The sequence below is a fragment of the Salvelinus sp. IW2-2015 genome, linkage group LG23, assembly GCF_002910315.2.
Source record: "Salvelinus sp. IW2-2015 linkage group LG23, ASM291031v2, whole genome shotgun sequence".
Lineage (NCBI taxonomy): Eukaryota > Metazoa > Chordata > Actinopteri > Salmoniformes > Salmonidae > Salvelinus > Salvelinus sp. IW2-2015.
In genome coordinates, this window is record NC_036863.1 from 49107732 (window position 1) to 49119755 (window position 12024).

A 12024-nucleotide genomic window follows, 5' to 3' on the forward strand; every position below is an offset into this window, starting at 1 on the left:
CCAAAATAAGAGACTTAATTTTCATTTCATAGTTTGACCAGATGTACATCAGTGGAGAGCGCTGAGGGTAAAATGTTTTAATATTGCCGGTAACAAAATGAAACATTCGAAACACCTGGAAACCATGTGTTTGATGTATTTGACAACATTCCACTGATTCCGCTCCAGTCAATACCACAAACCCATTCTCCACAATTAAGGTGCCACCAACCTCCTGTGATGTACATTCCAGCAAACATATATAGGTAACTACCTAAATAAAGGAAACATTTGTTAAATGGGGACACAAAGTATATTCAAAGCAGGTGCTTCCACACAGGTGTGGTTTTCTGAGTTAATTAAGCAATTAACATCCATTTATGCTTAGGGTCATGTATAAAAATGCACAGTTGCCCATTATTTTTGTGACGATGGCTTGATCTCATTGGGGTTTAAAGTGCGTGTGTGTGTGTGTGTCTCACCAGATCTTAATCCAATTGAACACTTATGAGAGATTTTGAGTGGTGCCTTAGACAGCGTTTTCCATCACCAAAACACCAAATTATGGAATTTCTTGTGGAAGAATGGTGTCGCATCTAGGGCTGTTGCGGTGACCGTATTACTGCCACATCGCGCGGTCATGATCATGAAGGCAGTCAAATTCCACGTGACTGTTAGTCACAATAATTAGGCTTCTCCAAGCTCTGATGCTGCTGATGGTCATTAAAGCCTACCAACTTACTAACTGCCTGGTACTCAACACTCTCTTGTCCCTCTAATCACTCTGGCATCAACAAATGTTATCGAAAATCTAATCAAACACTTCATGAGAGCCCATGAGCTCATGTTGCGCAACAGTTCTATAGGCTATGCAATTGCGTGAGAAAACAGAGTGATGGCCTCTACTAAAAATAGGAGGATCAGCTTTCTATATATTTATTTCTCAACTTTCCTAATATTAAGCACATGCTTCACTTTACGACAGGAGTATGAAAATGAAAATAAACCACATGAAAAGCATCCTTGATTCGCTATTTAAGTGCATAGATGACATGTATTTTTTCCGCTGCCCCTGTTTCAATACAGGTAATGATAATGGTCCATTCTAAATGATAACAAATGTCACACATATATATTTTTACATGTAAAGACAAGATTCAATCAAGAACACGTCTGATGGTGACGATATTAGCCTATCACTTGGTAATATATATTATCACTTGTGAATGATGCCCAGAATAAGAAACAATGCCTTTTTTTTTGCAACTTAGTTGCACACCTCATGTAGCCTAGCCCATAGGCCTATATGTTGTAATAAGGTTTGTATCACAGCTAAAGTGGCCAAATAACTTCTTTAAAATTAAGCACATTAATCTGCTTTACAGAAGGAGTGAGAAGCCAAACTGGCATATATAAGCAGCGTGTGAGTTTCAAGTTTGGGGAAGATAATTTTCACCATAAAAATGCACCTTTATAGTAAAAGCATTACATGCATAATTGCATTTGTGTCACTTTTGAATAGAGGTCGACTGATTTATGATTTTTCAACACCGATACCGATTATTAGAGAACCACAAAAAGCCTATACTGATTAATTGGCCGTTTTATAGTATATATATATTTGTAATAATGACAATTACAACAATGTTGTGTATTTATTTTAAGAAAGGCATTGATGTTTATGCTTAGGTACATTTGTGAAATGATTGTGCTTTTTCGCGAATGCGCTTTTGTTAAATCATCACCAGTTTTGCGATGTTGAATGAGGCTGTGATTCGATGATAATTAACAGGCACCGCATTGATTATATGCAACGCAGGACAAGCTAGTTAACCTAGTACTATCATCAACCAGTGTAGTTTAAACCAGAGATTTTAACATTGTTGTGTTTTATAGATAATAATGGCTTAATGCTAGCTAGCAACTTACCATGGCTCCTTGTAGCCACAAGGTCCTTTTGACGCTGCACTCGCGTAACAGGTGGTCAGCCTGCCACGCAGTTTCCTCGTGGATTGCAATGTAATCGGCCATAATCGGCGTCCAAAATGGCCGATTACGATTGTTATGAAAACRTGAAATCGGCCCTAATTAATTGGCCATGCCGATTTAATCGGTCGACCTCTACTTTTGATAATGGTGTTTTCCGCTAATGGAACATTTGTGCTTATAGCCTATTACCATGTGCGCATTGCTGCGCTTATAATGTGAAGAAATAGCCTAATAGTTTATAAAAAAAATGTAAGCTAAACGTTACGATCTGTTGCGTCAGCCACAGTGCGTAAAAAAGCATTTTTTATTGTTGCTAGTGGTTGTATTAATTTGGGATCTCTCGCATCCCACAACTGTCCCAGACTATGTTTGGAATATRTATTTCTCTCACAGAATAGAATAGGTTGACCTTTGTACTATGGGGTAGTAGATTGTCATGGGCTAGTGCTTTTGCTGTTCGTTCGGCTTTTTTCAAATCATTAGTCTGAATATGCAATTCTGTTCTTCTGAAATAGACTACATTTTCTTGGTATCATGCTCCTTTAGACCTGTTTAAAATAAATAATGGATTTATTGTGAAAGCGTTGGCTATATTACATGGATTTATTAGACTTTTAATTAAAAATGTAGCTGTTCCAAAGGTCTGCATCGGTGGCTTGTGGGATATGTGTGTAAGCCCGGAGATGCTTAATGTGTTTATGTTAATTAACGGTCAATTACCGTAAGACCGACAGTTATTTGCTTGACAATCGCCGGCTGACGAAATCTCGTGACCGCCACAGCCCTAGTCGCATCCCTCCAACGGAATGCCAGACACTTGTAGAATCTATGCCAAAGCGCATTCAAGCTGTTCTGTCAGCTCGTGATGGCCCAACGCCCTATTAAGACACTTTATGTTGGTGTGTCCTTTCTTTTYGCAGTTACCTGTATTTTAGTCCCAAAACCGTACTTTACATATTTCTTGATAAATTAGATGTTCGGTAGTGACATTTAAAAAAATAAATCCATGAAGATTTACCAACTTGCTCACCATTTTCTCCAAAATGTTTGCAGACCGACTACTCACCATGAGGCCATGCTGGAGAGGGGTGCAATCCCTTGCCATGTCTGTTTCTATGGGGACAAGCACTGTTCATGACACAAACTGTTCACACCCCCTTCTTTTTGGCGGAGAGATAATTTTGCAGGTTTTAAAGCATATTTTCTTGCAATTCTATACATTTTGCTATGTCTAACGTGTATTCATGTGAATATTTCCAAATTGCACCTTGTGCGTTATACTATTACAACTTTCAAGAGTAAGTTGAAACCGGACTGAGTTCCTTACATGAAATAATGTTTTGGGGGGGGGCCTCTTTGAATGTAATAATAGAAGAACTCAAACATGTTCTATGAAATAAGTGTAAAAAATATATATATAGACTCCACCCATTTCCCAAATTGTAAGGTCCAATTTCCAGATTAAGCCTACTGTAGTCTTGGAATAAGAAGCTCTTCCTTAGAGAATGTCCATTGAACATGCTTTAGTCTAGGACTAGGCTTAAACCTATCCAGAAAAACTGTCCCTAGGACTTGTAAACTGTCAACATGAACATTCTGTAAGTAGAAAACGCATGTAGTTGAGTGTGTTGATACAGAGTGTACATGAGTAGGTGCAGATTTGACTTAAAAAGAGTTTGCTACACTACACTTATAACTATGTTGTTGTAACAGAGGAGTGACACACAGAGCTCTGTAGAGAAGAGAGGGGAGGGTGGAGCATGGAGAGAGGGTGGAGCATGGGAGAGAGGGTGGAGTATGGGAGAGAGGGGTGGAGTACGGAGGGAGTGGCGAGGGAGGGGTGAGTACGGAGGGATACTTTTAGGAACGGAAGATTCTGAAGAGAGGAGATGGGTCGTTTTGCCTTTGAATAAGGTGGGTTTCAGGGGTATTAGGGTTAACAGGTGGTGGGTTGTCCCAACATACAAAGGACAGTTATTTACTCCCATCCCAACCCCATCATCACAAACAACCCTCACCCCCACTCATCCCACATTCTGACCCACTAAAGGAGAAAGGGAGAGGAGGGGGTGGGGTGGGGTGAGGGAGGGGGGTTCACAAATACAATCAGCAGCCTCCGCAGCACAGCCAACCATACCGAAGTATAATGAGGAATTCTCTCACACCCAAATAGAAATTCAAATGAGCTCAGCTGGGATGCCTTGACTTACCTTTTGTGTTGCCAAGTACTGTGTGTTAATGTTGGATTTAAGTTGCTAACCCCTGTTGTCTATCTCTATTTATACCCATCTTTCTTCCTCTCTCTCTTTCTTCCCTCTCTCTTCATCTTCTCCATCTCTCTRCCTCCCCCCTTTCTCCATCTACCCTTTTCTCCCTACAGTGCGTATCAAGCCTGGCTCGGCGTCCCCAGTGGAGTACCAGAGTGACAGTGATGTAGAGAGTGGGACAGAGTCCGGTTCAGCATCCTTCAGTACACCGGGACTGGACACAGGGTGAGTGTCAGATAATGGAAGGTGGTGGTATAGGCCTGGACACAGGGTTGTGGTGTAGGGGTGGTGTAGGACTCAGCTTCCTTCTTTGGACACAGGGTGAGTGTTAAGGCTTCCGCATGCTTCCCAGCCAAAAGAGTTCGGAACAGTTTGCGCATATATTATGACAACATTTTGTGACGTTTTGGTTCATTTTGGACTTCGGCAAGGGTTTTTTCAGCTGTTCGGGCACACCGTTTTTTRCCCTCGGTAGCCGAAGTCTACGCCCCCTTGTCGGCGATTGGTCAACAATATGGATTCTCCAATGAAGTGCCTGTTGTCATGCAACAAGAGACTTGTCCTCAWGCAKATTTTTTCACTTGAGAAATACTGCACCAAACATCTTAGTCAGATGCAAAATTGRGCAACTAAGATCTCCTCGGCAAAAATGTATGACAGATTTCTTGAGTTATCATAGATGAATCTGACTACTGGCTACGGCGTCTCAAAATGGAAAACATTTTTTTCAAGCGAAGGTCTTTTAAGGGAATGAGCTCGGCAAACGCCAGCCGAACTGAAGCAGGATGGAGGCTGGGTGATACATTGCTTTTTCTCATCAATATACGATAACAATACTTATTTCAGAAGATATCTTGCATGATTTGTGGGTAGTTGAGTAGTCCTGTATACCGTGCCTTCAGAAAGTTATTCATACCCCTTATTCCACATTTTTTTGTGTTACAGCCTGAATTCCAAAATGGATTAATAGATTTTTTTCCTCACCCATCTACACGCAATACCCCATAGTGACAAAGCGAAAACATCTTTGTAGAAATGTTTTGAAAATGAAATACAGGGCCTCCCGAGTGGCGCAGCATCGCAGTGTTCGAGGCGTCACTACAGACACGGGTTCGATCCCAGGCATGTGCCTTTTTTCTCAGGGTTGGCTTCCGTCGGGCCACTCTCCCATAAAACCCAATTTGGTGAAGTGCTATAAGAGACTGTTGTCCTGATGGCAGGTTCTCCCCATCTCAGCCAAGGAAACTCTGTAGTTCTGTCAGAGTGGTCATTGGGTTCTTGGTCACCACCTCTTGCCGCTTGTTCAGTTTGGTCGGACAGCCAGCTCTTAGGCAGTCTGGGTAGTTCCCATATTTTTTCAATTTCCCAATGGTGGATGACACTGTGCTCTTGGAAACTTTCAACACTCCTCGATTTTTTTATTTAATTTGACCTTTATTTAACTAGGCAAGTCAGTTAAGAACAAATTCTTATTTTCAATGACGGCCTAGGGAACTGCCTTGTTCAGGGCAGAACGACAGATTTTTTACCTTGTCAGCTCGGGGATTCGATCTTGCAACCTTTCGGTTCCTAGTCCAACGCTCTTACCAATCGGCTACCTGCCGCCTCATCACAATTGTATCTCAAGAGATCTATGGACAGTTCCTTGGACATCATGTTATAGTTTCTACTCTGACATGCACTGTCAACTGTGGGACCTTTTTATAGACCGCTGTGTTTCTTTCTAAATCATGTTCTAACAATTGAATTGGCCACAGGACTCCAATCTCAAGGATGATCAAAGGAAATTGGATGCACCTGAGCTCAATTTGGAGTGTGTGAATACTTATGTAAATGAGACATTTTTGTGTTTCATTTTCAGTGAATAAAAAAGAAATGTAAAAGCATGTCTTCACTACGGGGTATTGGCAGGTTCTCCCATAAGGSAAAAAATCCATTTAATCCATTTGAATTCAGGATGTAACACAACAAAATGTGTAATAAGTCAAGGGGTACGAACACTTTCTGAAGGCACTGTAGGAATAGAGTGATACAGGAAGAGTGTTCTGCAGGACTGGGGTTGAGTGTATTAGAGGAAAGTGATATAGGGTGAATTTGCCCCTTCACTGGGGGTTTGACTGTGGTGAGCTGGGCCCGTCCCTCCTCTCCTCTCTCTGGCATTAATTACATTACTGCAGCACTGCTCTTCTCCGGACCCTTATATAACCCCTGAACACTGGAGGAGAGGCAGTGTGTATGTGGCACACAATGTGTAGTGAGGCAGCAACCGGGAGAGACAGAATGTATTAATGTGTATCTCTATTTGGTAGGAGGATGCAGCAAGCTCAACACCCCAAGGCGTAGCTTTGCGTGTGTGTCAGAGCTTGCTGCACTCTATCTAACTGAAATGCAGGGTGTGTGCTTGGAGAGTTCACTTAGCTGACGTGTGTTTGTGTGTTTGTGTGTTTGRGMGWGTGTSASAGCTTGCTGCACTCTAACTGAAATGCAGGGTGTGTGCTTGGAGAGTTCACTTAGCTGACGTGTGTTTGCGTGTGTGTCAGAGCTTGCTGCACTCTATCGAACTGAAATGCAGGGTGTGTGCTTGGAGAGTTCACTTAGCTGACGTGTGTTTGTGTGTTTGCGAGTGTGTCAGAGCTTGCTGCACTCTATCGAACTGAAATGCAGGGTGTGTGCTTGGAGAGTTCACTTAGCTGACGTTTGTTTTGTGTGTTTGCGTGTGTGTCAGAGCTCGCTGCACTCTATCGAACTGAAATGCAGGGTGTGTGCTTGGAGAGTTCACTTAGCTGACGTCTGTTTGTGTGTTTGTGTGTGTTGCTGGGCAGGGTTGTCACAGAACTGGGTGTAAACAAGGTTACGTAATGCAGTTTGCCGTCACACCTCCTTATAAACGGTTTGGAGAGAGTGAAAGAGAAGGAGCGGGGTGAGTGAGTGTGTTAGAGGCGGGATGGGGTGAAGAAGGAATACTTTTCTATTCTTTAGTGTTTTTGAGCCAACGGCTGGGCAGAGAGAGAGAGAGAGAGAGGAAAAGGAGTGAACTAGTTGGCAGGCAGGGTGGAGAAAGGAAAGGCCGGCCGCGAGGAACCCGGAGGATGGGAGGGAGAGGAAGGAAAGGAGGGAAGAGAGAGGAGAGATCAGCATTGAACTGGAAGCTGTCCAGCTGTATGGGTTTTCAACAGTTACTCTCTAGCCCTCTCTGCTGCCTGTGGCCTGTAACTTCACCCAGGGATCATAGAGCACTATTAACTGTGATGAACCTAAACAATAAACTTAATCATCAGTGATTACTAGGAGTGAGGCTCTGRTAGAATCATTTAAATTAACACGGTGTATTTGACTATTCTGTATGTATACTGAACAAAAATATAAATGCAACAATTTCAAAGATTATACTGAGTTACAGTTCATTMAAATAAATCCATTWGGCCATATCTATAGATTTCACATGACTGGGAATACAGATATGCATCTGTTGATCACAGATACTTAAAAACAAAAAAGGTAGGAGCGTGTATCAGAAAACCAGTCAGTATCTGGTGTGACCACCATTTGAGTCATGCGGCATGACACATCTCCTTCGCTTAGAGTTGATCAGGCTGTTGATTGTGACCTGTGGAATGTGGTTCCACTCCTCTTCAATGGCTGTGTGAATTTGCTGGATATTGGCGGGAACTGGAACACGTTGTCGTACACGTCGATCCAGAGCATCACAAACATGCTCAATGGGTGACATGTCTGGTGAGTATGCAGGCCATGGAAGAACTGGGACATTTTCAGCTTTGGGAATTGTGTACAGATCCTTGCAACATGGGACTGTGCATTATAATGCTGAAACATGAGGTGATGGCAGCGGATGAATGGCACGACAATGGGCCTCAGGATCTCGTCACGGTATCTCTGTGCATTCAAATTGCCATCYATAAAATGCATTTGAGTTTGTTGTCCATAGTTTATGCCTGCACATACCGTAACCCCACCACTACCATGGGGCACTCTGTTCACAATGTTGACATCAGAAAACCGCTTACCCACACAATGCCATACATTCATCTGCCCGGTACAGTTGAAACCGGGATTCATCCATGAAGAGCACACTTCTCCAGTGTGACAGTGGCCATCGAAGGTGGGGATTTGCCCACTGAAGTCGGTTACGATGCTGAAATGCAGTCAGATTAAGACCCTGGTGAGGACGACGAGCACTCAGATSAGCTTTCCTGAGASGGTTTCTGGCAGTTTGTGCAGAAATTCTTCAGTTGTGCAAACCCACAGTTTCATCAGCTGTCAGACCATCCCGCAGGTGAAGAAGCCGAATGTGTAGGTCCTGGGCTGCGTAGTTACACGTGTCTGTGGTTGTGAGGCCGGTTGGACGTACTGCCAAATTCTCTAAAATGATGTTAGAGGCTGCTTATGGTGGAGAAATTAACATTCAATTCTCTGGCAACAGCTCTGGTGGACATTCCTGCAGTCAACATGCCAATTCCATGCTCCCTCAAAACTTGAGGCAACTGTGTCGTGTGACCAAACTGCACATTTTATCATGGCCTTTTATTGTCCCCCAGCACAATGTGCACCTGTGTAATCGTCATGCTGTTTAATCAGCTTCCTGATATTCCACACCTGTCAGATGGATGGATTATCTTGGCAAAGGCAACGCTTACTAACAGGGATTTAAACACATTTGTGCACAACATTTTTGAGAAATAAGCTTTTTGTTGGAATGGAACATTTCTGGGATCTTTTATTTCAGCTCATGAAAGATGGGACCAACACTTTACATGTTGTGTTTATATTTCTGTTCAGTGTAGTTCCCTCATGTAGCCATGTCCAAATGCGTAGGGGCGAATCACAAGTTCCCATTTATATTTCTGTTCAGTGTAGTTCCCTCATGTAGCCATGTCCAAATGCGTAGGGGCGAATCACAAGTTCCCATTTATATTTCTGTTCAGTGTAGTTCCCTCATGTAGCCATGTCCAAATACGTAGGGGCGAATCACAACTTCCCATTGACATCAATGCTTGACTAAGTAAATAAAATTGGAAGTTAGGATTCGCCCCCATAGTGTCACCTAATGGATTCGCCCCCATAGTGTCACCTAATGATGATGCAGCAATGACAAAATAATTTGTAAGACTTCTATTCATCAATCATACAGATCCGTACAATAGAGTGCATTAATAATAAACCCATGGATAGATGTTAATTGTCCAGTCAGCTAGACTTGGGCAGTTCCCTATAGGTGTTAACATCACAGTCCTTTCCTTCTAGGTTTAGTTCGGGTTTAGACAGTATGGGTGGGGTTGGGGAGGTAAACCTGCATGTCTGCTCATGTAACAGTTACAGTTACAGACCTTTTATCAAGGCCCACATGAAGTATTTCAATATGTTGTACTCCAAGTATTGGATGTCATGTACTTGTCTTTTCTATTGTTTTAGTGACTATTTGTATGTGCATTGTGATTGTGTAAAGGCCCTTACCTGCCCAGAGACTACTGGTGCAAATTAGCTATTTTCTACCCCCAGCACATTTTCATGGAAGRTGCATTACTGTAATATTGGTGTTGGTTAATGTGCACTGTCCCGGTGAAATTCAAACAATGATCCTAATAATATTTCAAATATTATTTGAACCCAGGTCTGAAGAGTTAATATACAGGTAGCTAGCTGCTTTCTCGTAATCCTGCTAATACAGGCGATCTGCTGTGACATTTTGTAATTTCACGAAATACATGACTACATCTCACTCCAGCCTCACCCATATAATGTCTGCTTTCTCTCTCTCTTTGTCACTCTCAGGTCGGGCGTAGACATGGACATGCAGGTGGATCCTGATTCGCCGGATATGAAGAGGAGGCGTGTCCATATGTGTGACTATGATGGCTGTAACAAGGTGTACACCAAGAGCTCACACCTTAAAGCCCACCGCAGGATACACACAGGTAACACCAGTGTTGGGAAAGTAATATATTACTAACCCAAACTTTTTTGGCAAAAGTAACATTACTTTGTGTGGAAAGTAACGAGTTATATTACTTTCCTTTGCTTTCATGGGAAAAAATCCCAATCTCACCGTTTGTTTGACTGTCAGAGGGAGCAAGGCACAAAGGCGAGCCGTACGTACTCTCAAAGATAGGCTACTTACTAATCATGGTTGGATCATGGTTCTCCTTCCGTCTGATAGGCTCACTTACAACTCAGGTTGGAAACTGGTTTCTCTTCCGTCTGATTAGGCTCTTACTAACTCAGGTTGGATCACTGGTTTTCCTTCCATCTGATAGGCACTACACTAACTCAGGTTGGATCAGTGGTTCTCCTTCCGTTGATAGGCTACTTACTAACTCAGGTTGGATCAGTGGTTTCTCTCATCTGATAGGCTACTTACTAACTCACGGTTGGATCACTGGTTTCCCTTCAGTCTGATAGGCTAACTTACTAACTCAGGATGGGGTCACTGGTTTCTCTTCCGTCTGATAGGCTACCTACTAACTCAGGTTGGATCACTGGTTTTCTCCTCCGTCTGATAGGCTACTACTAACTCAGGTTGGATCCTTGTTTCTTTCATCTGATAGGCTACTTACTAACTCAGGATGGGTCCACTGGTTTCTCTTCCATCTGATAGGCTACTTACTAACCTCAGGATGGGTCACTGGTTTCCTCTTCCATCTGTGGGCTGCTTAATTAGCCATAACTGTATACTGTAGCCAAACATCTTTACAGATTTCCTCTCCTTTAATTGAAAATCTTTCCCTGGAGCGCCAGTTCTTCTGTATACCTCACATACACAGTCCATAGAGATGTTTAGACATCAGAGGTGCGCCCTCTATACATTGCTATGGACAGCAGCCCGTCATGTCATTTCTCAAAACACCCTTTCTCCGCTCGCTCAGGCTAGAATGAGGAAACAGTCGAGATGGATCATGAAACACACCGGTGGAGATAAGATTCTGAAAGTAACACACGCGTTGTTTGACAAAGTAACTGTAATAAAAAAATAACCCATTTGATAAAGTAACGCATTACTTTACTTGTTGCTCATAAAATGTATCAGATTACGTTAGGTGTTAGTTGTACGCGATCCCCCAACTGGGTAACACACACCTGACCCGCCACATACTCATCTATGCCAATGACTGATCCAGGGCCCGCATTCTGGAGCTAGTGTTTCCAACTCAGTCCTCAAGTACCCCAACAGTACACATTTTTATTGCAGCACCAGACAAGCACACCTGATTCAACTAATCATCAAGCCTAATTGTATTAATGGAGGTATGTTGACAGCTTCAACACGATTTTTTTATGCTGGTTGGCGAGTACTGTTCGCAGACTGGGTTGGGAAACACTGGTCGTAGCCACAGAATGAGCCACGTTGCTCGATATGTCCAACTGCTCTAACTGCTATAAAACTAAGTGCATGCTCTTACAGCGATTCGCTGCCCCACCCGCTGCCCGACTAGAATCATACTCTGGACGGTTCTTGCTAGATAGTTGTGGAATCTCACCAATACTCATACGGTGTGTCTCTTGGTTAGATATACAACTCTCTTCTTAGACTCACTTAAGCATCTCGCAATCCAAAACTTAATCTAGAATCAGGCTTCCTCATGTTCGCAACACAAAGCCTCTCTACTCTGCTGCCAAAAATACTCGTCGTTTAAACCTTGACCTATCCTACCGATTCCTTGCAACTTCGCGAGGTCATTTACAAAATAGTCATCCACACACTACTCACCACAATTTGGACTGCAGTCTATCACGAGTGCGTCCGTTTTGTCACCAAAGGACCCATAATACTTGC

General features: G+C 42.8%; 1 protein-coding gene across 3 annotated transcripts in view; it reads left to right on the forward strand.

Moving 5' to 3' along the window:
• Positions 1–12024, forward strand: part of LOC111950482 (Krueppel-like factor 8) — a 111205-nt gene that overhangs the window by 90481 nt on the left and 8700 nt on the right. For all 3 annotated transcript variants that reach the window (XM_023968096.2, XM_023968095.2, XM_023968097.2), the window contains exons 5-6: positions 4349–4460; positions 10026–10168. In XM_023968096.2, coding sequence (XP_023823864.1) covers positions 4349–4460; positions 10026–10168 — 255 coding nt within the window. The remainder of the gene's footprint in view (positions 1–4348; positions 4461–10025; positions 10169–12024) is intronic.